Raw genomic sequence first — 27,247 nt, 5'->3', positions numbered from 1 at the left:
ATATATATATATATATATATATATATATATATATATATATATATACACATATGTATATATATATGTATACATATATACACATATATACATATATATACATATATATATATATATATATATATATATATATGTATTCAGTATTGAACAAAATACTATTTTCCCTGAGAGCAGAAAGCAATAAAGACGCTCCTCATTCACGTTCTCTCTAACACTACGTGACGTTCGAGGCAGCCCAGGCTCAGAGTCAGGCAGGAGATCAGAGAGCTAACTTTTCCACGGTAAACGGAGGCAGTCGAGGCAACTGGAAGCTCGTCCCGGTGCCGATTCGCGTTTCCCCGCTTGGTACCTCTCCCCGTCTCTAACATCGAAACTTTTAATAGCGTCTTCGCCGTCAATACAATTCGCTTCTCACGCGGCAAACGTCCGAAGGAAAGGGAGCACTCCCCCATTCTCTCCCTCTTCTTCCCTTGAAATAAATCCTCCCGGCTTGCGCTTCGCGAATGGAGATCTTTCTCGCAATAATTTAGAACGATCTGAGGGTTATTTCCCTTTTTCTTTTTTTTCTCGCTAGATTTAGCTCGATCCGCGACTGCAGTCGCACTCTGCACAATCTCGCGATTACCAGTCGCTGAAACTACAGCCCCGTTTCCCGAGCGCAGAACGAGGACAGCCAGTGTGTATATATATATATATATATATATATATATATATATATATATATGTATGTATATTTATTATCTGAAAAATGAAATAGTACTTTGTCCATTTTTGGTAGTTTTTTTTCAGTTGCTCGCTACTAAAGAGTCTCTCTGTGTGTGTGTGTGTGTGTGTGTGTGTGTGTATGTGTACGCAGAGTGTGTGTATGTATGTGCGTATGTGTTCAGAGTGTAAGGTCATACACGCGCACACTCAATTCTGCGTCGGTGTAAAGCGGCACCGCGATAAGCGGACGGGCCATGAAGGAACTACAATATATCAAGCGAGTTAGGGGACTTGGCTCGGTTGGCTTCATTTCGATAGTTTCGAAGTACAGGAGGTAAACCATGTCGCGTAATCGCTACTGTGCGTCAACGCGAAATTAAGCGCGTCTTACTGCGTGGAACGCTAAATTGGCATTTTTATGCGGCGCTCGTGACGCTTATTTTCGCGTATATTGCGGACAATAAAATGGCCATATCGCGGGATGCGCGAGTTGAGTTTCGCCATGTGTGTGTGTGTGTGTGTGTATGTGTGACAGAGGCGAGGAGAAGTTGACGCATTTTGACTAGGATGATACAACGGCTTACGCGAAAATTTGACCGAACATGCTCCAAATTGTCGTTCCTCCTTTTTAGTGAATCATCAATCGACGTATATGAGATCCGAAAGATTGGATATCAAACGATGTTAACATAATTTGAAAAGTACTGTCGGAGTATCCTCCAAATCCAACGGATCAATCCTTTTTGATCTTCTCGATAATCAAGCGACATAAATTTCATAAGTTTGCCGCGTGTTTGGAGATCGCGAGATGCAATTAACAAGTCGTCGAAGCGCGTTGGCACGCGGAATGTTCGCCTCTTTCACAAATTGGCTTTTTTGAACTGTTTAACCCTTTCGCACCCATCGTTGCCCTGAGGCAACATATATTTCGAATCGATCCAAACTAATTGATATTTCTCGCCACCAAACTGTTAAACTCCGTCTCTCACGATTCTACAAGATTTTAATCTTATCACTTAATTGTAATAGTAAAAACTAATAAATTGTCAGCACTTGTCGTCTCTCCACTTTAACGCTGGCCGTTTCATAAATAATTGCAATTTGCTAATATTGCATTCATTTATTTTAAAAATAAACTATACAAAATATCCTCGTGCATTATTGCGATGTATGAAAAGTAGAAAATTATGCAAAGTATAGTATAGTTTACATATAGTATAGTAAGTATAGTATAGTTTATAGTATAGTATAGTATAGTATAGTTTTTTACATATTATGTAAAGTAAGTATAGTTTGCACTAAAAATAATGCGGCATATCAAAGAAATGTTTCTCTGAAACATTTTGATTTCTTTAAAATGGTTTATTGTAAAATTATGAATGTAAATTAGCTATTATCTTTACATTACTAGGAACAATAATGAATAGGGAAAAAAATTGTTCTTGCGAATAGAATTAATTCGAGTTGAAAGGGTTAAACGTCACAAAAAAGCCGAGTTATAAGAGTTCCATGGACCACTGAATCGGTAAAGAAGCCGAAATATGTTCGTTTCGCGACGCATATTCGCGACATCGACGCAGCGCGTGGTGCCGACTGCTCCTCTTCCGAATTGTTGCGTTCAATTGGTCCCGGAGCCAACGCGCCAAGAAATTGGACGTCGTCTCGTGCCGTGGCGGCGGAGTCCCTCGGAGTGAGCGTCGGCGAATCGTCCCGGTAATCGTGTTACACGATTGTCGCGGTCCCAAACGTCGTCGCTAAACGAACGGCACATCAAAGAGGCAGATAGCCCAGAGCAATACGGCTCTGTGCACGGCAAGCGAACTAATTTCATTACCGGGGCGCGCGCCGATCGAGGAACCGCGTCGACGAGAGCCCACGTCCCAATCGTTTCGTCATCCCGAGGACCAAGTTTCCTTCGTGGCGCCGGAACGAGGGCGAGATTAAAGCCGCGGGCCCGTGGAGCTGCAATTAATCGATCGTTATGCGCGCGTTTGGAGCAAAATAATCACGACGACGATCGTTTGGCAATGGAGATAATTTACGCTTCGGCGGACGTATTAAACAACGAGTCGTTTATTGGAGGACCCGGCTCCGACTCGTTCAAAGTATCGCCCCAATTAGCGCGTGATTAACGGCACCAAGTGATTTACGGATTACTCATCGTCGAGCCGACCGAGAAGGAGGGGAGAGAGAGAAAGCGAAAGAGAGAGAGAGAGAAAGAGAGAGAGAAAGAAAAAGAGAGAAAGAAATGAAGAAAGAGAGAGAGAGAGAAAGAGAGAGAAACTTTACAGCCTAGTGTACAGATGCAAATGTCGATTATCAACGTGATCAATCGTGTCAATTTTTCTTCTCTCTTTCTCTCTCTCTCTCTCTCTCTCTCTCTCTCTCTCCCCTCCCCCCTTTCTTCCTCTATCTCTCGTCGTCTCTGTAATGATTTTCGAAATAAACCGTTTACCTGAACGCGTGGCGCCGATACTCTCGAATACCTGCTTTCTCGGCGACAGACACTAGGATGTTCACGTGTCTTAATTAAAACTACAAACACACATGGCATAGATAAAGTGAATATTATATTGCGTGATGTGATCTTTGACTTTGTACACGTGACTGCATAATCGTAAACGTTCTAGCCGGACATTTGTTGCGAGAGTGATTGAAAAAACATAAGAAAAACAACAGGTGGGATGTGACACAATCGTGTGCGCGTGTATGTACAGACTATCGACATAAGGATGTCTGGACGGAGCATTCTACGAGGGAGAGGTTCAATTAACGGTAAAGGCAGAGCTATAATACTTTGGATACTTCCGCCGCGGCTTCTTATATATTCGATTTTGTACCAGCTCGCGCTGGGACAATTTTGAAAACGTCTTTGCAAATATGCTACGTCAGTTTATTGCGAATTATCAATGTGTTATAAGATGTAAATTGATTAAGATGTACATAAAGTACGTGTGATCCGAATAATCTGAAGTCAGCGTTGAATATTAAGGGAATGTTTAAATAACCAAAAAATGTGATATTTTATAATTTTTTTCTTAAAAAGAGTAAATATATCAAGATGTAATAGAGTTTTAACCATATCATTTATCATTGTTTTAAGTATAAACTAATAACTAAGTATAAGTTAATTTTTTATAAAAAAAAAATGAAATTTCTGAACTTTTCGTGCTGAACGTGGTGGCATCAGATGCTTTTAAATGGTGTACAACATTCATATAACAATTTGAAACAAATGTGAGATTAGAAAATTTTAAAATTTTTTGTATGAAATTTGCTGTGAAGGATAAACTATTGTTATATGCAGAAAATCAAAATTTAAAATCACAAATAATTTCATCGATTGAAGAAATCAATTACTAACCAAATTATGATATGATCGATGTGTGTGTACAGCAATTAATAATTTCATTGATCATTTAAATTAATTTCATCAAACAATTAAATTATATTTGTGTGTATATATATGACGATTGATCAAACCTGATTATCGATTTGCCGATTATTTTAATCAAAAGAAATTTTAATCAATAAATGCTTCAAAGTGCCATAACTTCCCCTTACCGCGGATTAGTGCCTTATCTTCCATGCCTAAATTAACACGCTCCATTCAGATATTCATATGCCAATGGTACAGACAGGGAGTGTGATCCATTAGACGTCGCATATATTTTGAAGCGCTTAAAGAAACGTCATGATTGATCCATACAAATGCTTCAAAGTATTTGCAGCGTCTAATGGATCGCACTCAGGGTGTAATCGACTACGCATCCGTGTCGTCGCGTGTGAGTCTCCAGGGATATGAGTATGACTGTGCATGTGTGTGTGTGTGTGTGTGTGTGTGTGTGTGTGTGTGTGTGTCAAGTAATTAGATGCTGATTGCAATTCGATAACGATCAGCGGCAATCGTTGACTTGAAAATACACGGGCACTAAAAAAGTGTGGTTGCTTGGGCGAAGAGACCGGTGGGGGAAAGGGCGCGCGGGGCGATGGGGGCGAGCGGGCGGGGACGGATCGTGTTTGTTTCTTTTTTCTCTTTGTAGACGAACGATAGTAAAAAATGAGTAAGTTTCAGTGGAATTACTGAATAAGACCTAGAGGTAGTACCATTTTCACTTCGGATAGGGAGCTGATACTCAAGACGTACATGGTGACGCCCACCTCGACGGGAGGACCTGAAATCGAAGGTTAGTAAGACTGAGTCGCCGGTTTCCGGCCGCGGCCAAGCTACACGGATGAGAGTGACTATATATATGGCATTTTTCGGTTCATTAATTGCGATTATATACATATATCACGTGTATAAGCGCATATATTGCTTTCTTTCGTTTTTGTGTTCGGTAGCGTTCCGTGAGTTTACTGTGAATGCGAAATGGGCATGGGGTTAGTGATGTCACTACGTTGAATGGATTGCTGAAAGTGGTAATCGCTCTCGATTAGACGACGTCCGGTAATAATCTGTACGCGCTAATTTACGTGTGCTCGGTCGTCCTCACGATCACGGACGAAGTTTCGTGGGCTGCACTATAGTCTCCTCCTATGCAGCGCTGGGACCTTTGTGTTTCACATCACACTTACATTAGTTTGCGCTCGACGAGAGGGAATAAGCGAGCATCTCTTAAATCAGTTATATCGGATTGAATGCGATGAGAATTATTCACGCTGAACATCATTTTTCTCTCTTTGTGCTAATCTTGACCCATTCATCAAAGATCAATTTTACCGCACCACAGTTGAGGACACTGAAATTACCAACGCGTGAAATCGGAGAATTCGCAAATAAAATGAAATGTGAGAGCGTGATCTATTAAAACAGCCGAGCGATCGTTTACGCTCGCGCGTATTTCAGCAGACGTGACATACGCTAACCCGCTCGTAATCTTTGCGAAATCTAAACTCGCCGACCTTACGAGGGTTCGTGAGAATTTCAATGGACCGCGCCAGATGCGAGGCACGAATTGATCGGCCGCAAAGACGAAGCGGAAAAATGTAATCCGCGCCCGATCGGGCGGTATCTCACTGTAGAAAACTTTATGGGCGAAATTTCATCTACAGGGCGAAAAAGGGCGGAAAGCCAAGTGCAGATGGAAAGAACCGGCTGCCGAGGGAGCGGCGCGATGGCCGTCGGCGGGGTGGCCGGAAGGGGTGGCGAATACAGGCGCGTATACGTGTCCACGTTGGCATTTTCGCGATAAAGTTGACTCGTAAACAACGGCTCTGCCAACGCCATCGCGCGCCACTCGACCGATATATCTTCATTTCCATTTCTAGGATGTTTTTAAAGCCCTATAGCCGAGGAACGTCCCATATGGGACACATATTTCACAATGACGTTCTCGCGTACACACCGGGAAACACACGGACGACGTGGTATCGAGTTAATTGAAACGGGCCGGTATGCCTCGTGTCCGTGCAAACCGATCGCCCATGAGGACGTACCTCGAAAAAAAGAGGAAGAAGAAAGATACATGAGAGATGTGTGACGCGACTGAGAAAGGAGCAGAAATTAATAATCGCGCGTTTGCGTCGAAAAATCGCAGCCACCGGCTCTATAGTACTCTCTGAACTTTTTGAAGTGAAATTTCGCTCGAAAAGTAGCGTGAGTACCGAGTCACACAAATTCGAGTGGTTTCTCACTCATATAGAGCGAATTCTCCGCTCTGAATCGCCAAATGAATATTTTCACTCGAAACTGAAGAGCGAATTTCACATGCAGTCGTAGACAGATAGATTGTCTGACTTTGTTTTATGAGTTTAGGAACGTCCTGTCCAATTGTCCCAATGGAAAAACTGATTTTTCCATTGAACAAGACAAATACGTTTCCAAATTTATAAAAAAATGAGACAACCTATCTTTCTGCGATTATACTCCATTGTGACAGAAGCATATTTACTCTGAAACGAAATATTTGAAATATTTACTCATACAGAGCTAGAATCTATTCTAAGCTTGAGTGAGACATTTACTCTTGCGATTTCGAGTGGCAGTATTTTCATTATCGCTTTCATAGTACTCTCCAAGTTTCTTGGAGTGAATTCCACTCGAATTCGAGTGATCTTTTATTCATACAAAGTGAATTCTTCACTTCAAATCGTCGAATGAATATCTTCTCTCGAAATTAAAAAGTGAATTTGATATATTTCTTCGATATACACAGATACACACATGTACACAGAAACATACTTACTCTAATTGATTGAGATATTTACTCACAAGGAGCCAGAATTTGTTCTAAGTCCGAATAAAACATTCACTTTTGTGATTTTGAACGACAATATTTTCACTATTGCCTCTATAGAACTCTAAATTTCTCGGAGTTAATTTCATTTAAAAAATAGAATGACCACTCCATATTTTCATTTTAAATTAAAAAGTATATTTAGTATATTCCATCGTCACACACACACACACATACACACATATATAGAAATATATTCATTCTAATCGATTGAAAAATTCGCTTATATGGAAAATCAGAATCCACTGTAAGCTTGAATAAAACATTGACTCTTGTACTTTCGAGTGGCAATATTTTCACTATCACTTCGAGCAAAAATGCTACCACTTTCCGCTCTCGTTTTGAGTAAGATTCTGCTTTAACAAAATTCAGAAAGTACGCCGATATTTGCAGTATATTTGAGTTATAATTGTTTCCCATAGATCCTTGTTGTTATTTTCAACGAATTCTTCTATGTTATTACATGTACGCGTGTATGTGTGTGTGTGTGTGTGTATGTGTGTTATTATATCATTAGATATTAGATTCAACAAACACATTTGACCCGAGAATCCGAGAAGTCGCGACGGGGTTCGCCTTTTTAAACGAGGTAGCCGAGAGTTGTTGTTTATGGCTGCGACAAGCTAGTTTATGGAGTGCAAACACTTTGAGTTTCCCGTCACGTATTTTGTTATTTTACGCAGGCCTTGAACGCGGACAGAGCTCGCGTTTGAAAATCCGGCCGCGCTCCGGGGAATATCCAATGAAACGCCACGAATCGAGGAGAACGCGCAGCATCGGCGTCGTGTTTATCCGGCGTCCACCCGGGATATTCGCGTCCGTTTCCGTAATGCCCGTACCGATCTAAATTTTAAATGTTAAAACCTCCGTATCCAGCGAATCCCCCGCGCGTATATGTATCAGTATGCTGAAGACTAGCGGTGTGTGCGGATATCGGTGGATACGAATCGAAGCGATACGCTTAACGCGATTTTTTGCGTTCTACCGGTTGGTAACCCATATACGTGATCCCACGGAAAACGCGACGATCGCTTTTCACGCTCTACGATCGTGCCCGGGTTTACTGCAAAGTGAGTTATTACTAATGTATCTCTTCCCGACGTAGAGTGCAGAAAATCAAGGCCGTGTTCTCGCGATGTTCCAGATCAATTCCAATCGGTTAAGGCGCGCCGTTCTACTGAAAGTCGCTCGATAAACGCTCTTCTCCGACCCCGCAGCCACTTGTCGTTTACGGCTGCAACGTAACTCGTTTACGAGTTCAACGATTTATTTGTTTCACGTGAATCCGCGCGGGTCAATTAATTACCAAGGTGAGAGCAATTAAGCGATAATGTGCTAAAAGCACAGAGTGTCTGATACAATAACGCATGTGTGCACAGGTAGATCAAACTGAACAAAAGTTCCTCTTTTCGTACAACTACGTAAAATTTCGACATATTGACAAAAGAAGATTAGCGCACACGACGCTGTGGGACAAGTTCTGTGGACGCGAGTTCACCAAAAATGACTGAGATTCGCGACTCGCCAAAAATAGCGAGACACACGTACACTGATAGAAGGATTTCGTAACAAGTATCAAAATTTGATAGTTGTTGCTAAATTATTCAGTCAATTAATGCGGGCCAAACATAAAACGATAATTAAGAAATAATTTAGCTATATAAAGTAAAATGTATAGTTTTTAGAACCAAGATTTGTGTTGCTTAAACTATATATTTAGATGAATAGACTAACTACATTCTGCAAGTTTAATATCAAATCTTGGCAATAGAAAATGAGATATTTGTCAAAGCTTATTACTTGTGCTCGAGATGAAAGTTTTTTATTTATTATTTAATTCTTTCATTTTATTCGAAAAATTTTATCGTATTATACTATTTATAAACTACTTTAAAATATCTATATATTTTTCATTTTTCACATCGATGTTTTTTATTACTTCACATATGAAGTTTCGTCCGTGGTTTCATTTAAATCTTTTGTAGTGGCCATCATCTTTTCTCAGACCTCACTCACTCAATGCTTTACCTCAATCGAACAGAAACTGGAGTCTTATGAACTCTATAACGTTGTATAAACTGTACATATTTTTGTATATATTTTACACTTATAATATATTCTTATAACTTATAACTTCTATAATATATTCTTATAACTTTCAATAAATGCGCAGTAATGCTATATTTACTAGCAAATATTAGAAACAACAGTCGATATACGACAAATACTGTGATATACATATTAATAAAAGTGCAGTTGATAGTCATTAAATATACTTCGTTGCGTTAATAAGATAAATATTAATAATTACCAAATATTTTATTAAACAAAACTGAATGATTTCATAACATTACATAATACTACATAAATATCTAATAGTAGTCATCAAATACTTGATAACAAATGTTAAATATTTCGTAGCTATTACTAAAATCTTTAATCCATTTGACTGTGATTAAATGTCCTTTGTACATCAAATCTACTATGCATTTCGTTATTATTATCATATTCGTTACTGAATTTTTAAATTAAATTCGGTAACTAAATACATTTAGTAACAATTACCAATCTTTTTCAGTGTGCAACACGTTGACGATACGTCAAAAAACAATTGGCCGTAATTATGCAAAAATGATCCAATCCACAAAGTTATGATTTTTTATTTTTTGTAAACAATGTATAGTTTATATATCTATCTGCTTAAAACAAAAAAGCCTTATAAGTATCTAAAATTAATTAAAAAATAGACTTTATTTCATACTAGTTGCATAATTTTTAGTAATTGCATCTTTTTTACCCATATTTTTTAAAGATTAAGTTTATCAATAACACTTAAAGAGAAAAATTAAAATTAAAGAGACAAAAAATTGACTTTGATAATGCTTGACTTCTTGAAAAAAGAGATTGAAGAGAGAGAGAGAGAGAGAGAGAGAGAGAGAGAGAGAGAGAGAGAGAGAGAGAGAACCTTAGTGCTATTTATATTTTCTGAATCATATTTCAAATCTTTATCTTTATTTTTTTGGAAACCTGTACACACATGTGCGTTGTCGTGTCAGATATCTCGTATAATTTCGTTCTGTTGTGCAGCAGCTGAGAAAATTCGCGACTCATAGTTCTAAATACCTTCAAAACACAAAGAGATCTAAATTATTCGGCTAATTCTTTTTCCGTTTGTCGCTATTTAACTTTTACATGTCGCCTTTTCTGCATCAGCAAATGCAGGTGAAACCAAGAATATCTCGCGCGAGCGAATCGATCAGTTGGGGCCAGGTGTTTTTAACTTCTCCCGAAAACAAAGGAGCTTTGCAATTCGCAGTCAAGTGGTTTTTCACGAAATCACGAGTTCTCCGCGATCGAAACGGCCAAGACGGAGGACGACGAGACTGGCGAAATAAAGCGACGATATGAAGACAAGTGTCGTCCTCGTTAGCGATTCGCGACGCGTGGCCGAAAATATGGACGCGGCACGCTGCCCCTCGGAATAGAATCTAGGCCGGAACCGGAGACTAGGGAACAGGGGAGACAGGAAGGGACAGGTAGGGAAGCGCGCGCGCGAAGATCAAAATCGCAATCGAAGGCGAGATGCGGCGTGTCCGCGCGCAGCGCGCGGCGCGGAGATACGTTAACGGTAACCCCTGGCAACCCACGGGGCCTCCCAGCATCGATCCGAGTTTTATCGAAGCGTTGCAGCCCCGCCCTGCGGGGCTGCACGAGGCCACCGCCGAAAATGTGACTTTGTCGCGGTGAAATCGCCGCGACATGAATCATAATCGTGGCATTCCGGCACCGATAATCGGCCGCCGCCGTCGCCACTGTTGTTCGAATCGAGCCCGAAGCGCGGCGACTTTTCTCACTGCGTCCGACCGCGAGCCGCGGTTCCGATCCGCGAAAGTGGAACGAGTCGTCCATTGGGAGGTACTAATTGCTCTTGACTGACTCTCTCTCTCTCTCTCTCTCTTTCTCTTCCTCTTCCGGCTGGCGAGCGCGCTCACTCGAAACTGGCCTAATGGCTTTTTAATATCCCTGTGTTTTATAAGCATGCCGTTTATTCGACCGCGAAATCGCGCCGCTCCCGCGCACGACAGATAAAACAATATTTATTTAAAGTGATCGCGTCCGCGTGAGAGTCTCACGGAAGCTCGCCGTATGCATTTTGCGAATTTGCCAAGAGTCGGAAGAGAGGATGGGGAAAGGCATTTTGTGTTTCGCTCTCTCTCTCTCTCTCCCCCCTCCATTCTTCCCTCCTTCCCTCCCTCTCTCTCTCCTTTCCCCCTATCGCTCTTTCCATTTGCGACAGAGCGAACTGTCTGCCGCGTCACTTTATCGGTATTCCTTTTTTCGGTAGTCCGCGGTAGAGACGCAAGGTAAACGACAAATTACTCCTTTGCTGGCGGGAAACAGGATGCGATCCGTGTGTGCACGTGGTGCCACGCCGTTTCTGTCAGAGTTGTTTTATGGAGGCGGTAGTATGCTCGAGAGAGCTCGGGCGTTTTTGCAGTATAAACGTGGGAGATGGTAAGAGCGGCGTCAAAAATATTTCCCGGAGCGTTTTGTCGGGGCTTTACTGCTGTGTCGCGTGCGCTATTACAGCAATTCGAGAGCTTGTGTTTTATACCTATGATTTATCGCATATCGATTTCATTCATTTAATTTCGTTTTTTCTTTTTGCTCTTCAGATAAATTCTGTCTCTATCCCTCTATGTGTGTGTGTGTTGTGTATTTGCGGATGTGTTCGTGTGTGTGCGTTTTATCCGCTATCAACGCGTACTTTTAGCTCCTTTTATCTCAGCGCTGCATCAAGATGGGACACACAGTACTGGTTATTTTCGTTTCTTTTTTTAATCCGAGCACACGTAAAAAGCTCTTTTTTTCTGCGCTTGCAGCGAACGAAGTGGAATTAAAAGAGTCGCGCGCTGGTTTTTCCGTTGTTCCGCCAATTGATTGGATTTTGCCGGTGTGTGTCAATGTTTGGGCTCTTTCATCGCTCAACTCCGTCATTCCCGTTGGCTGCAAGGTAATGTTTTTAGGTTCACGCAATAGAATGCAACGACTAGAAGACAATGAGACGGAGAAAGCTTTGCGTCGAACGCAAAACTTGCTGACGGCGCGCGTCACTTTGCACTGCGGCCGTGCGAAAATCAACCGATCGTTATAATCTCTAGACGTCTCGGTTGTACGATCCCGTTGAGCGTGTGAGAGACTGACAAGTTTTGCGCACGATATAGACTCCACACCTAGGTGGTCGAATGATCTCGGTAATCGAAAGGTGGACAAAATCGAATCCCTACTCACCTCCGTAGTTCGGCCTTACTCTTTTATCGTAACTGATGGAAAACGAGTCCAGTATCGCTGAGATGTTCACGTCGCCCAGCATACTGCCGCCGCCAGTTCTGTAAACAAACGAGAATTTCATCTCGCGCCTGCCTCTTACGAGAAAAGTTCCACAGTTGCCATAATTGTTTATACCGTAAATATTTTCCGTGTGTGATGTTTCGTATTTATGTGAATAGTGTTTCTCTTATTCAAATTATAATGTTTATAATTAATTAATATCTTTTTTAAATTAATTAAAATAACAGCAAGAGTATTTCACTCAAATCTCTCGATATAATTCCATTTACGATCCACTTGAAATGTTGAAAAATTATAAAATTGTGCAAAAGGATTTCCGGGTGGAAAAAATTTATTGCACGGCTTACGCGTGACGATACGACGCAGCAAACACATTTTTTTGGAAAATTGCGAAATGTTGAAAATTCTTTTTAGAGGTGATATGTGCAGCAATCTGTATCGATCACACGCTGTTACTGTGACATTAATATACGATATATATAAAAGGAAAAAAGTTTGGTAATAACCATCAAATCTGGATAATAGTTACCGGATATTTTGATGAAATAAAAATGTCAACCAAATGTGTGTAAGCGAATATAATAAAATAATTGTTTAAATATTAACAAATAATCTTAGCAAGACTTAGTATTTGTTGTCAAGTCTTGGTATTTATAACTAATACACTTGATGACTATTACCAATTTATACGTATGTCAAATAACCTGTAAAATAAAATCATATTGTTTAATAATATTTATTACGTTATGTGATAAATATACGAAATTATCAAATACTTTAGTAACAGTCGAAATATTTAGTAATCACTGCCAAATTATTCATTTATCAAACCAAATTAGTTCAACTATAAATGAAGAATTTATTTCATTGATTATTTTTGCAATTATTACCAGAGTTACCGGTCGGTAACTATTACTATATTTAATACTACACATGTACAGGAAAAATATTAGTAATCTCTTGAAACTAATATACTCAAATTAGCAATCATTGATGTATAAGCTTTATATATAAGCAACTAAAGAAAATTATTTTTAATAATAATAAAGCACAGATTTTTCTTCGTCGAATCATTTTAAATATGCATTCTTGCAAGTAATTTATTGTTATTTGTTTAGCGCTACATCTCATCTAAAGATTGACATGTCAAAAAGGAAGAATTTTTCAAACAAAAATGTTTCTTTTTTCTGTGCAATTATCACATATACGCAAATATTGCACTTAGGAAAGGATCTGTAATTACCAAATATTGCACCGAAATACTGAGCTAAATGTTATATTTCTTAATTATTACGAGACATTTCTTTCAATGCACAACAGGTAATTACCATTTAGTGCGTTTCTCGAAATTAGTAGCGCTAAGGCGATCTGTTACCGGCCCTTGGAACATTGCCGCGAGCTCCTGAACTGATATAGATATTGGGATTAGCATTGTTCCAAAGACAAGTTCGAGAGAAGATATTGTAACAGCCAGCATGACATACACGACCGCGAGAGGCAGATACGCCCGAGGGTCCGGGGCATAAAGTGCAGCGGGTCTGTTCTTGACTTAACGGGTCAGTAGATACGGATGGTCTCGGTCAGCCAAACAAACGGCCCTTGAGTCCGCGGGCTGATACCGTTTCGCATTACCTACGAGATCTAACAGACACAACGACCAGCAGCCGATTCCGGTTCCGCTAAGTAGAGCAACTCCGTGTACGAGCGATTTCTGCTTGGCTCAGCGGGCTGACCAAGATCGTACGTAACTACTTCGAACCAGCGCCTGCTCTTGGATCACGCGAAGCCGCGTACGGCGGCGACCTTGATCGTATCACGCAATATCTTCGCGATATCTACGGATCGCAATTACGCAAATCGCTGCGTGCTTTAATTGGAACGAACGGTAGGGAAAGAGAGAGAGGGGGGAGAGAGAGAGAGAAAGAGAAAGAGAAAGAGAGTGGGAGAGAGTGACGGAAGAAAGAAAGGCGGAATCGAATCGCGCTTGTGTGTCGGCAGTTTTTTCATTCGTGTCGTCGTGACTTGTGTTCGGTGCAGGGGAAGTTCGCAACAAGGGTGGTTTCGCAAAACACTTTGTTTATGTATTCACCGTAATAGACACGATGGAAATAAAATTGCAAAATGCTCTCTTTCGCGAACATCAATACTTTATTTATGCACACAACAGTATACATACTGCATGTAAGTAAATGTTTACTTGTTTCAAGTTCATTCATAATATCCACAAAATATTTCAATCGCGAAACTATCAAGAATTTTTTTCAATATAATGATTCATTCAAAATATATCAGGATTTATTCATAATATATTTTGAATCCTTATAAATTTAGCATTTCAATCAAGAATGTTATATTCAGAGAATATTCTAGTTTGAAAGGTCACAAAAAGTATTTCTTTCGGAATTTTTTGTAAAAAATAGAAAACCGAATACCGTCAAACTTTACATATTTTTTTATAACCTTATTTTAAGAATATATTTTATTATCTAAGAGTAATAAAATGCTCTTTCTTTATATATTATATTCTGATCACTAGAAGCTTGCAGAAAAAAAACGCATATGAAACGGTGTAAGTAATTTTTGTTCTCCCAAGTGTTGGAAATGCAAAAACCAAAAATATTCAAAAGAATGTGGATATCATTTAAATTAACATTATATGTTTATTAGTTCTTTTGTTTTTTAATAAAACACTAACATTTTAAGGAAAAACAAAATTTTGCACTAAAAAGATCGCCATTTTGCGTAGAATTACAATATTGTTTTAATTCTAGTTTAAGAAGATAGCCATACTGCTCCTCAATAAGGAAACTTTTAGTGTTTGCGTTTTAGATACGTAAGAGAATTAGAATTATTTACATCGTTTGTATGTGTTTTTTTCTTTGAGAGCTCCTAGTGATTAGAGAGAGAGAGAAAAGACTAGAGAAAAGGATATGCACATGTAAAAGAGAAGATCATTTTTTGCTATTTAAATATTAAAAATATATTCTTAAAATAACGTTAAAAGAAAATAAAAAGTTTAACGTTATTCAGTTTTTTTCATTTCTCTAAAACAATTTTAGAAAAATACTTTTTTGCGGCCTTCCAAACTAAATCACCCCTTTAAAGTAAAAATTTGCTTAGTACTAGTGTCAAACAAACTTTTCTTTGGTAAAGTTTTATTTTATTTTTGTAAAGAGAATAAATTCTTCTAGGGACATGATCATTCTTCAAAAGAAGAAAAATAAAATGAATAATTGCTTTTTTTAGTAATAAAATGATATTTTTGCGCAGAGTTTTATTAAAATTTGAACAATACTCTTTCTTAGAGAAGGCATGAAATCTGAAAACCTGTGAACTTAAATATGTCGAAACGTTGAAGTCTCTTTTGCATAATGGAGAGAGAGGGGAAGAGAGGTAGAGATAAAGAAAGAAGAGAATGGCACGAAGAAAGACGAAGAGGAAAAAACATATAATTATACAAAAAATATAATTGCAGTTAAAAAGAAGAAAATTTGAGCCGAGTGGATTTTTAAGCGCCCCGAAACTTCCTATTAATATTCTCCATCGTGGATGGATAAATTTGAGTGACGCGTTATTTTAGTTAGAATGAAGTTTTCTGCAGCTGCGTGATATCGCGCAGCAGTCCATATTTATCGCGCATCTTGTAAAAGCGCTATCTTGCTTCTGAATTTCAATGACGATACGTTACTCTCGATACGAGCGAAAAAGTTGGGGATCTGCGAAACAGCAGCGCCTTGACCCGATAAAAGACACCGTTCACGTTGACCTGACCAAGTGCATACATACGAGCGACCTTTGGCCGAGCGGTTCGACCGATCAAGATCGTTTGAAATTACTGGGGCTTCCGTTAGCGTCGCGTTAGATAAAAAGCACTGGTTAGAAAGACAGTAATGAGACCAATTACAATAATACAAAGAGATGGCGATACAAATCGGCTGTTCGTGAGTTATCTGAACCGCGTCTCATCTCTGTCACTTTAAGGGAAATAAATAGCCTCCCGCGCCGCAAAAGCGCCGTCTGACCAAGCTCATTGATGATTCGTACGAATTAGTTTGGCGATAGCATCGTGCGACCAGTGCGTTATTCCGAATGGCTGGCCGAGGTGGACGTAAGAAAAGCCTTGACCCTACAGCCGATATACATATGAGTCAGCAGAATGTTTCAGACACCTATCGTGCATCAGGTTGCGCGCATAGTCTTACAACGGGAGCATGTAAACCTGGCGAGCTTGTAAAGTGTTGGAGGAGAATTAGACTAATCAAGATTTCGTGCACGTTCGCCGCGCTCTATTCCACTGACCAAGATTCCAAGCGTGAATTATGCGACTTACAATGTGTCCCCGCGATTAGGGAATCACGGGATTTCGTAATCAATTAGAAATTAAGGATACGGCGTCTAAGTAGCGAGTCTACTTTGTGATTCAAAGTAGCAAGTTCTTTAGTCGCAACGGCTCCATTTCGAGGGCCATCTCGCGTTCGCTACGCGTGAAGTCGAGTTATATCGTGCAATTAAAAGGGTCACGAGAAAACAGCGAGTCCCGCCGCGATTTTAATAAATATTTAACGAAGCAAAGAAAACGGCGAAACAAAAGGAAGACCGTCGATGTCGAGAGAAAAGAAAGTTGAGTCGCTGTAATTGGATGTCAATGGATTGTGTACGTTAAATTGATTTTCTAGTTTGCCGAATATATTTCACTTGGTATAATTCATATCACTATGTAACTTATCCTATAAATTGTAACGACTGTTGGGGCACTTTAGAACGAAGGATCAGTGAGTCTTAGTGACCGAGGCGTCTTTAATCGTCGCGTATCTCGAAGGGATTTATCGAACGATTCACTGAAACTGCCACAGACTAAGTCCCGCGAAACGATATCTCGTAACGGAGAAGAACTCGAGTTGTGATAATAGGTCAGAGGTTAGGCGTTATCGATTAGACGCAAGATATCTACTCTGGAAACAAGGGTGCGAATAATACGGTGTAGATGGTATCGTGTAGATACACGCGCCAAAGTATAGATAGACTTTGGTTCTCCGCACATCACGAAGAGTCGACTTTATTTCCGTAAGATTATCGCTCGGAACGTTTCACCGCGCCGAGAGAACGGCTACTTGTAGGAAAAGTGAAACTAGCAAAGTTACTCTGATTAAAACGAGTTTGAAGGCTGTCGTGAGTACACTTGTAAATATGTCACTTCTACATCGTGTGTCTGTTTACGTACGCGCGATTAATTACATTGATCTACAGAGGAAGCTTTTTTGTCCCATAGATCGAATTATATAATCTATATAGATTGTATTTTTTTCATGCTGAATTAAAAATACAAATAGGCTTTTTTCACTCAGAGTTTTCCAGTAATGTGATTTTTAAGTTCCAAAAACGTTATTTTCTTTATATACACAGATAATTAAACATGATTTGCCACATTCTAAAACGTAGAAGCTACAGATTTTGTGCTGTATATTTAGCTTGTGCTGTATATTCAGCTGTTTCTTTTAAAAATAAAAAAATATGGTATTAGTTTTTATCATATCTTATGTCTAATTGGAGAGAAATCGTGTAAGAAAAGAGAAAACATTAATCCTAAAGAATATTATAGACAAATATAGCTTAAATAAAGAAGAGTTTCTTTAGAATGTTAATATTTATAGTACCTGAATATAAAAATTTTACAATTGGATTACGTGTTAATATACATAGGAAGACCTTTATAGAAAAGTTACTATAAAATTTTTTAGCTGAATGATAAATCGATATTCTGCAGTAATTTACTATTCTTTCATTTTTTATATATACATGCTATTCATATTTTAAAAAGGGTGTATATATATGCGTGTGAAATATACTATTAAAAAAATGTTCTACACTTTTAACGAAATTTACTATATTCCTTAGCAAGATAGACTTTCCTGATTAGTCTAGTTCTGCACTATTAGAAAGGTAGTGAAATTCAAAAGAATTTATGTGAAAATAATTATATTCTTTCCCTTTCTATATATACTCGTAATGGGCTATAAGACTGTTCAGACATAATGATGTTAGAAGCTCACCAAACTGTCAAAATTGGTAGTCATTATTAAAACAAAGATGCTCAGTAATTGAATTATTAATTAATATTATCATTTATTACCATTTAATGTTGTATATATATATATATATATATATATATATATTATTTATATTATTATATTGCATAAATCTATCGATAATAATACTCCATTTTACAATAGAGTTTCTAATTTTATTGTGTTTAACCTGTTCCGCAACCCATTGTATAATATATTAAATCTTAAATGACCGTTACGAAAAAAACTGTGGCTAACGGAGAAAGACTGAGTCCATTTTCGGATTCTGCGCATAAAAATTCATAAGGAGCAAGAAATTCCATGTGACAAATTATCTGTTGACCAATGTTACGTCCCACCCACGTTCATTCACGTTTTACATTTCAGATTTATTTGACTTGTCGATTAACAACGTCGGCATATACCATGTAGTCGGGTATACGCGTGGTATAATGAAAATATAAGCTTCTATTGGCTCGAATCAATATTGAAAGTTCGTCATCTTCGACGATGTCCTCCGGCGTTTTCGTATAAACGCGGACGTGAAAAGGCATCGTTGCCTACGCGAGCTGTCTATTTTTTAATCAACTTTGAATCGGAAGGTCGGGATCTTTCAGTTCATTCATGAAAGAAAGAAAAGGCCAGAGTATCCTGTGTGGGTGACATTTTCGATCGCTTCAAATATTTGAGAGATGTCTTTCGAGATCTCCGTTCGTGACGATGGGGAGAGGCTTTGTGGGTGTCTGTGTTTCAGACGAAAGGACGCGCGTCTCTTTCATGGGTCTTCAGGAAGGCCGTTGGAGAAATGTCACGCCATAGTTAAACGTTTCATGCTTCATTGCCGCAAAAGCGTTGCCTTCGCCAATATTTTCAGAAGCTCGTCCAATCCTTAGATCTCGTGGCTCTCCTCTCTTTCTCTCTCTCTCCCTCTTTATTCCTCTCTCACTTTTTTTCTCCCTCGTCGTCTCTCTTCTCCTCTCGCGCTTCGCGAAAATCTATTTTTCTCGTTGCCGCGTTGTCTAGAATTACGAAACGCGATTGTGTACATGCTCCATTCATTGCTCTCACGTGTGGAGTAACATGACGCCAAATTAATGACGATCACGTCGGATAAATATGTTCGGCCGAAACTGAAATTAGGTCGCTTGATAATTCTATACCCGGTTTAATCAGGAATATTTTGATTACGAGAATTTATTAACTACATTCGCGCGTTATCCTCTAATGGACAGTCGGAAACATGTCCTACCATATTCAACAGCGACACTCCGATGACCAACGGTGTCTATCAAATAGCCGCGCTATTACCGTAATTAATTCAACAACGCGCGTAGAAAATTCCGCGCGATATCGGCTTGATGTTTGGTAGTGCGAAATAGGTCGGCCGTACGACGAAATGATTACGGCGCAATCGTACGTACAGACAGACAGACAGACGAACGGACAGACTGACGGAGAGAGAGAAAGGGAGCTGATTTAATAGTATTACCGTGGCGCGGTCACACAGTGCGAGTACCGAAGAAGAATGGCAGACATTACGGCGCCTGGCGGCCGAGCCGCTCTGTAATTGAAAGTCCCGTAAATAAGAAGGACCGTCCGAGCGCACGAAGACGCCTCGAATTTCAATCTCCCGGATTTCCAGGAGCTCTTGACTCCCGACTCCGACGTTTCTTCCGCACATGGACGGCGCACTATCCCCTCTTGTCTCCCTCTGCGTCCGTGCCAGCCCGTTGCTCGGTATCCCTTTCGCTGTGTTTCTTTTATCCTTTTCCGGTTCGTTGCAATTTTCCTGCCTTTAAGGAATGATAAAAAACCGTCTCACCAATTTTCCCTGGAACTTACGTTTATTTCCAGCTCGTCAGCTTCGGATCAGTGCACATGGGTGGAAGCTTTCGTCCGTCCCTCTTTTCTTACCTCCTTTCAATGGACTCGGCACGCTTGTGCGGGTGTACTCTGTGCAAAAAGCTATATAGGAGTTTCTCTGCTCGATCTTGCTATCTAAGAATTCAGACTCCGATCTGACTTGCAGTTTTATTCGTTGCGTTGGCCCTAATGACTACCGTCATTACCGTGATTACCGTCATACAATAAAATGTATTATTCGTCGCACGGCAGCGACATCTTCGTTCTCACAGTCATATAATTTAGTTTGTTCCCGTACGCAGAAAAGAGTTTCGTTATATTGACATGAAGTCTTAATTGTAATGAACGAACCAACACGTTTGTTCTGGTGAAAGGTGGGAGGAAACGGAATTGCTCGTTCTTGTGTGGAACCAAAATTGAGATCATATGAATCAGAGATTCTATTTCTTTCAATAAAAACGCGTTGGTCTCGTTCATTAAACTCTTTGGTGGTTATTTAAGACCAGCGCAGGTACATTGCCGCAGTGCCTTACGTCACCTTACGTGAGAACCTTGTTACGTGGTGATAAGTAAGCCAATTCTACGGCAAGGCACAAAGAAAGATGTAACCCAGCATAAGAATAAGGAATCAGATGCTCTATTCTTCCGTTATGTTACATTTTTCTTTGTGCGTTGTCGTAGAATTGGCTTATTTATTGCGTAACACAAAGGTTCTCACGTAAGGTGGCGTAAGACGCTACGGCAATGCACTTGTATACTGGCTCTTAAAATAACTGCATAATTCTCCCAGAGCAGACTTCTTTGTTTGTTTAATAAATTTCTCTATGTTAAGGGAAAAAAATCTAAAAAATGAAAATCTTTATTCGCGCAGTGAATACTAATAACATGTATATTTATTCATACTAATATAAAATATTTCTTAAATTAAAGAAAATGTATATTTTCTTAAAATTTTTTCATAAAAGCAATTATTTATTAATAAAAGAATTTAGATAAATAAATACGTTATTATAATAGTAGCCACTGAATAAATATTGTCTATTTTTTAAATATTTTTCTCTCCTCTCTCTTTAATGTAGATTTCTTTTCCCTTTATTATTATTTTCTTTGAGAGGGACTTTGAAAAATGGAATATCAAATAGACCTAATTTGTATTTGCTACGAGTTAAAGAAAATACAATAGTTTAAGTAAGTCAAACTTACTCAAAGTAGGAATTTAACATTTCATTACATTTCATTATAAGTTTCTATGAGCATATTTGGGAGTATGCTAAAACCGTGAGTATGCTTAAAATCAAACTGCACATTAATACAATGAAACTTCTTTTCCCGTGCTTTAGGTAGCCGCATAAAGTTGTCTCTTAGTGTGCTAGATTTCATTATCATGATGCGAGTGCGCCAATGCATCTGTGTTTCTCGACGCTAATGCAAATTAATTCGGCGACGAATGTGTACGATCCGATTCGCTCGGATGTCCCTCTGGAGGTTCGACATTTTTGACGATACTTCCGTTGACCTCGTTCCTTGGCATTTAAATTAGCGTTCCGTGCAATTTATTTTCAGGTTAATGTCAAACAACTGCCAGCAACTTCGCCGACATTGTCGAGTACGTCGGAGTGGCTGGTGTCTCTGAAAGGCGGAAGTCTCGAGGCTTTTGTAAGGGTCTCTTCTCGCAATTAAGAAGTTATCGACTACGAGACTACGTTCGTATCGGTCCCTTCTCTCCCACACCGCGATCGATCGATCGTCTTCCGACTGCTCGTGTCTCTTGCTTTTTCGCCGCAGTACCGTTCTCAATCCCGCGACCAATCCTTCTTTGCCAAATATCCAACATTTGCCGCGAGGATCGGTTATGAATAATTCATTGTAAGCGAGCAGAGCGGACGAAAAAGCGGCTTTATATACTACCGGTTGTCGGACGCTATATATAATCGGCGAAAGCCGGTTGCACGAGCGGTGGTAGCGTTTTTCAGTGTGATTTACGCTAATTTCGGCACCGATCTACCGTTGCGGAAGAGTCAGGAAGTCGTAAGTATGCGAGCGCACTCTTCCGGTCAGTGGCGTGTGTTTCCTTTTTATCGGTATCACTGCTGGAAACTTTGGTCATCGTATCTCTATCTCTATATCTCACTTCCTTTTGCTCTGTCTGCTTCTCTGCTCATTTTCGATAACGATTATTTATGCAGGCTTTTAGATCCGATAAAATCTGTCGCCTTTTCAAGGCGAATTTGTTCGATAGGTTGTCAGAGTATAACGCGTGGGAGTACTTAATACGCGTGGGGGTAATTAATACGAATGACTGCGAAAATAATTCATCGTATCGCTGGTAAGTGTTGTGGATTAAAGCGTTGTTACTGCGTTACTCGGCACTCTAAATCCTTTGTGCTTTAAAGTTAAAATATCTTGTGTAAAAAATGTATAAAAAATTTCTTGGAGTTTAATCGGGATCAAGTCTGACACCTCAAAGTAATTATGGATTCTGATTAGAAGTACAATACTTCAAATATACGATTCTAAGTGGAAAGAAAACCCAAAGCTTTCCCAACATCTTTTCTAGTCTTTATCTTTACATTTTGAACTGAACAAAACATATGCTGACTTTCTAAATCATTGTATTGTTCAGTAAAATACTTTAATCTTATTTTTTTATTCCATTGCATACATTAGTTAGTATAAAAATGGAATTTCTTGTTTGATATCATAAAAATATATAATATCTTTTTCTCTTCATCTAGAAAAACAAACATTTTTCCAACAGTTTTTTTGGCCTTTATTTTCCATTGGAATTTAATAAAAGATACGTTGACCTTCCAAATAATTTCATTGTTCAGTGAAATAGAGTCGGTGTTAAAAAAATATTTTATTTCTCGATTTTTCATTCCATTAAATACACAATAGTTGGTATGAAAATGAAATTTTCTGTTTAATGCATAAATGTATACTGGCTTTATCGCTTGAAAAAAATGCAAATTCCTATAGTATTTCTAGACAGAGAATCTATGTTTCGGGGAAGGTTAGGATTCCCAATTGTTGTTTTGATGGTATGACCGATTGGATATCACAAGACACCGATTAGAATGAATGCTGTATCTAGAAAAATCTTGGGAAATTTCTATGAGGCTATCAGAGCGTACTACGCTTTATTCGCGCGACAAAACGTCCGCTACATTAGCAAGATAAATTCCGCGTGCAATCTACCGCGCGATTTCTCGTAGTTCCTCGAGAGTGAGTTGACGATATCCGAGAAATCGGCCGATCATTTCTCAACGTCATAATATCGTCAAATTGTGACGCGCGCGTTTCATCGCCTTTTTCTTAGATAATTGCCCAACGCAGCGCACGGAAACACACACATATACATACGCACACATAAATGTGCAGCTTACATATTTATACGAACGTATTATTTTCGTGCGATAGGCGATAATAAATAACCCGCGCAATGGACTCGGCAAAAGTGCCGGCGACGGTCGGGGTTGAGCCAGATAACATGGAAAAGCTGGTCGAAGATTTGGAAATAGGACGCAACCGATACGACGAGACATCCATCCGATCGTAACGCGCCACGGAGATATATTTGACGGTAGGGGACGCGGGATGATGGACCGGCGGATCCATTTGTCACTGTCCGCGATGCGAGCCGTCGCCCATCATCGTCCCGCTCTCGTTCCTTCCGCGAACTCCTTCCGCGCGGCCGAGCTTTCCGCCGATGCACAAAAATCTTGCGAATCACTACGCGATCGATCGATGGTTCGCGCGAAGCGGGCGTAAGCTCGCTGAGAACGCGGGCACACGCGACGGAAATTTCGCGACGATCAATCGATCACGAGCGTCGCTGACTTCGAGCATACTTGGAAAGAGAAAAAAAGCAGGATGTCATCTGTGGTTTCGCTCGCGTCAGTTGGACGAGCGGCCCAGGGGAGGGCTGCTTTTTCATCCCCGTTGCGTGACAGACATGACGATTAGCCGGTATGACGCGAGTAGCTCGATGTGTCGCGGTATGTCTTGAAATAGCGCGACCGCAGCAGAAATCGGTTGTCGCGAAAATAACGTAAATCCAGGAAGCGAGACTATGTCGCCATAAAATACATGACACAGTAGCACTAAGTTTGACGTAAAACTATTAATTTAGGTATGCATAATTCACGTAGTTTGTGAATGGTATTATTTATTGCGCACACGCAGAAAGATGTACATTGCATTCAAGTAAATACTATTTGTTTCAAGTATTCCATAAGTTTATACATCCGCTAATATATCATAAAGAGAGAGTTCATTATAAACATTAAATTTATTTAAAATATATTTTCTGCATCCTAGTAAGTTTAGCATTTCAATCAAGAATTTTCAATTGAAACAAAAGTTCGCGTACTACATAAATTCATTTTTTTTTCAACAGTTTTATAATATTGTTAAATATTTAAAAAAATATTTAAAAAAATATATATTCTTCTTCTTTTAGTAAAGTAAACGTCTGTCGTGCCCGTGTTGCCAGGACACGAAAAGAGTTCGAGATCGGTGATGCGGGCGCGGCAGGGTGTGTGGCGGTGGATAAAATGTAGTAGAGGTTTTGACTACGTCTTGTAGTGTTAAATATAAAAAAGGTTTATTTAAATTGTACACTTGTATGAGTTTTAATTACTACTCCCGTACTTATGAGTTAATATGCGAACCGCGCGTAAGTCACGTATGACGCGTATGTCGCGGCGAGAGACCGAGATGTTAAGCCTCACCCGGGCGGTCTTCTCCGTTCTTTTATAATATTGTTTTAGGCTTGTCGGAGGGGGTGCCTGGCAACAAGCACATTACCATATTTGGTAATGGTGTGATGCGTTTTGAATTGAGGTCCTAAATGAGGAATGTGCAAGGTGGTGCTTATCGCCGCACTTGCACATCGCTTCCTTGTTGTGGCGCAATCGAAACAATTCCTCGAGAAGTGTTTCGAAAGCGCTGGTACTATTCGCGATTATAACACGTCTCAGTAATTAAACATATTTTAATAATTGAAATATTAATAAAAATTAATATTTCTAAGAAAAAAGCCTTTGAAATCTTGCTGTATAAAAGATATTTCTTTATGTCAATTTACTAATAATATTATTTAATGAACATTCAATCAATGAGTCTATATTTTACTCAGTAATTAGAACATGATCAATTATTTCAGTTCAATTATTGATACAACTGCCATTATCTAGTATCTCATTAAAATTAATATTTATTATTTTATTTCCTATTTATTTAATACGGTCGTTGACGAACCAATGTTTTGTACAAATATTAGTTCTGCTAGAGAAGTAATTCGATCAATATATTTAACTCGATTTATTTATTAATAAATGATTTATTAACACAAAACTGCGTTTATATCAGTCCAGTCATTAGGATACTTATCTTATATGGTAATGAGTTTTTCTGAAATTTCTGATAATATATTTCGAGGTTATTATCAAGAAAATGTTCTTTGTTGAAGATAGCTATTACTTGAAAAGTTATTACTTGAAAGAAGGAAAGTAAACTGAGTAATTGCATTTCTTAACAGTAGAATGATATTTTTCTGTATGTAGACTTGTGCGGTTTTCGTACTCTCTCAAAGTGAATCAGTAAAAGGAGCATTCAACCGATAATCAGTGAGTATTAATTGGCTTTCAGTGGAAACACTACCACTTTACTGCACTGTTATGTATCTCTCTGATTTTGACTAATGGAAGTAAGATTTAATTATAAAATCTGGTGTAGAAATTCGTTGTACTACACTTGTATCCAACTGTCGCATTTGTGACATTAACGACTTTTGTACGATGACAGTGTCTGTGTTTGCAAAATGATCAATAATGAGAGCAGTTGCTATTATTAACTGATTCCTTCAGCGAGATTTTACTGTCTGAGATTTTATTGACTGCAGTGCTATATTTGTAACGGAACCACCAGTTATAAATATAGCATTTCAGTCAAGTATACAGTGATTATATTTGAAAAAGTGGAAATATTGAAAATTTACACGTTTCTAATTTATCAATTAATTTCGTATGAGCCGAGTATCTCGATGTATCGCAGAATATCTCAAACGCTTGTAAAAGCTTTCTCGAATGCGAAGGCAGAAATTGATTATCGCAAGAACAACATAAATCCAAGAACCAAAAGTGTGTTAAGATAAAAATTCACGCTATATTTGACATATAAATACGAGTTCGCGCAGTTTGTAAAAGGCATTATCGGATATCGTGCGGATCTGTATAGTGTTCGCAGAAAAATTGAAAATTTACGCTTTACGTTTTATAATTCATTAATTCCACCTGGATTTCCGAAGTCGCAACAGATTCTTCGTCTCGTCGTTTTCATTACTCACCTAATTTGTTCTGTCTCGTTAACGTCCTCCGCGATTTAACGCGCCACGCGTATATTCATTTCGCATACCCGCGAGCCAAAGAACCTTCGAAAAGAAGTTAATGCGCTCCAGTTAATTCACAAGCGATGTCGCAATAACGACCTATAAACGATACCTACGCACTACATTATGCATTAATATTCCGACCATTCTGACAATTTCATTTGGCTCACAATAATTCGCATGCTTTAGCATTTCATTAATTTCTGACCTTTCGGTATCGCGTATATCATTCTGATTATTTTCAGCGAAAAATACAAAATTAATCTATATTTCTACTTTCTGCATTTTTCCCTTTCTTATTCCTCACGAAGCTTCAATGGCACTTGCGACAGGAACTTGACTCCCTCGCTTTCTCCGTCTTGAAATTTAATCCTGCCTTTACGCGTGGAACACATAAATTCCCTGTGTGACGTGAGGAGGTTGGTCGCGCACGCGCGCGCGACAAATCAGTGTTGTGCGGGATTTTCCGGTATTCGCAACTATAGTATAGGTGAACGCATTCAAATGAACGCGTAGGTGCTTCTGCGAAACGTGCCTCGCACAAACACTCGCCGCCCAATGGAAAATAGAGAGCACAGCATCCGGTGAGAAGAGAGAGAGAGAGAGAGAGAGAGAGAGAGAGAGAGAGAGAGAGA

At 39.1% G+C, this 27,247-nt stretch overlaps 1 protein-coding gene across 11 annotated transcripts in view; it reads right to left on the bottom strand.

Moving 5' to 3' along the window:
- Positions 1 to 27,247, bottom strand: part of LOC116853478 (gamma-aminobutyric acid receptor subunit beta) — a 148,191-nt gene that overhangs the window by 50,502 nt on the left and 70,442 nt on the right. For 7 of the 11 annotated variants that reach the window (XM_032834593.1, XM_032834601.1, XM_032834591.1 and 4 more), the window contains exons 2-3: positions 12,234 to 12,331; positions 4,810 to 4,877 (exon numbers count right to left, since the gene is read on the bottom strand). In XM_032834593.1, coding sequence (XP_032690484.1) covers positions 4,810 to 4,877; positions 12,234 to 12,331 — 166 coding nt within the window. The remainder of the gene's footprint in view (positions 1 to 4,809; positions 4,878 to 12,233; positions 12,332 to 27,247) is intronic. The other 4 variants (XM_032834594.1, XM_032834597.1, XM_032834592.1 and 1 more) reach the window with 1 other exon arrangement.

The sequence above is a fragment of the Odontomachus brunneus genome, unplaced genomic scaffold (genome assembly GCF_010583005.1).
Source record: "Odontomachus brunneus isolate Ranch 3 - 2012 unplaced genomic scaffold, Obru_v1 Obru_scaffold_332, whole genome shotgun sequence".
Lineage (NCBI taxonomy): Eukaryota > Metazoa > Arthropoda > Insecta > Hymenoptera > Formicidae > Odontomachus > Odontomachus brunneus.
Note: the sequence above shows the minus strand (reverse complement) of the source record. Positions and strands in the feature narration are given on the sequence as shown.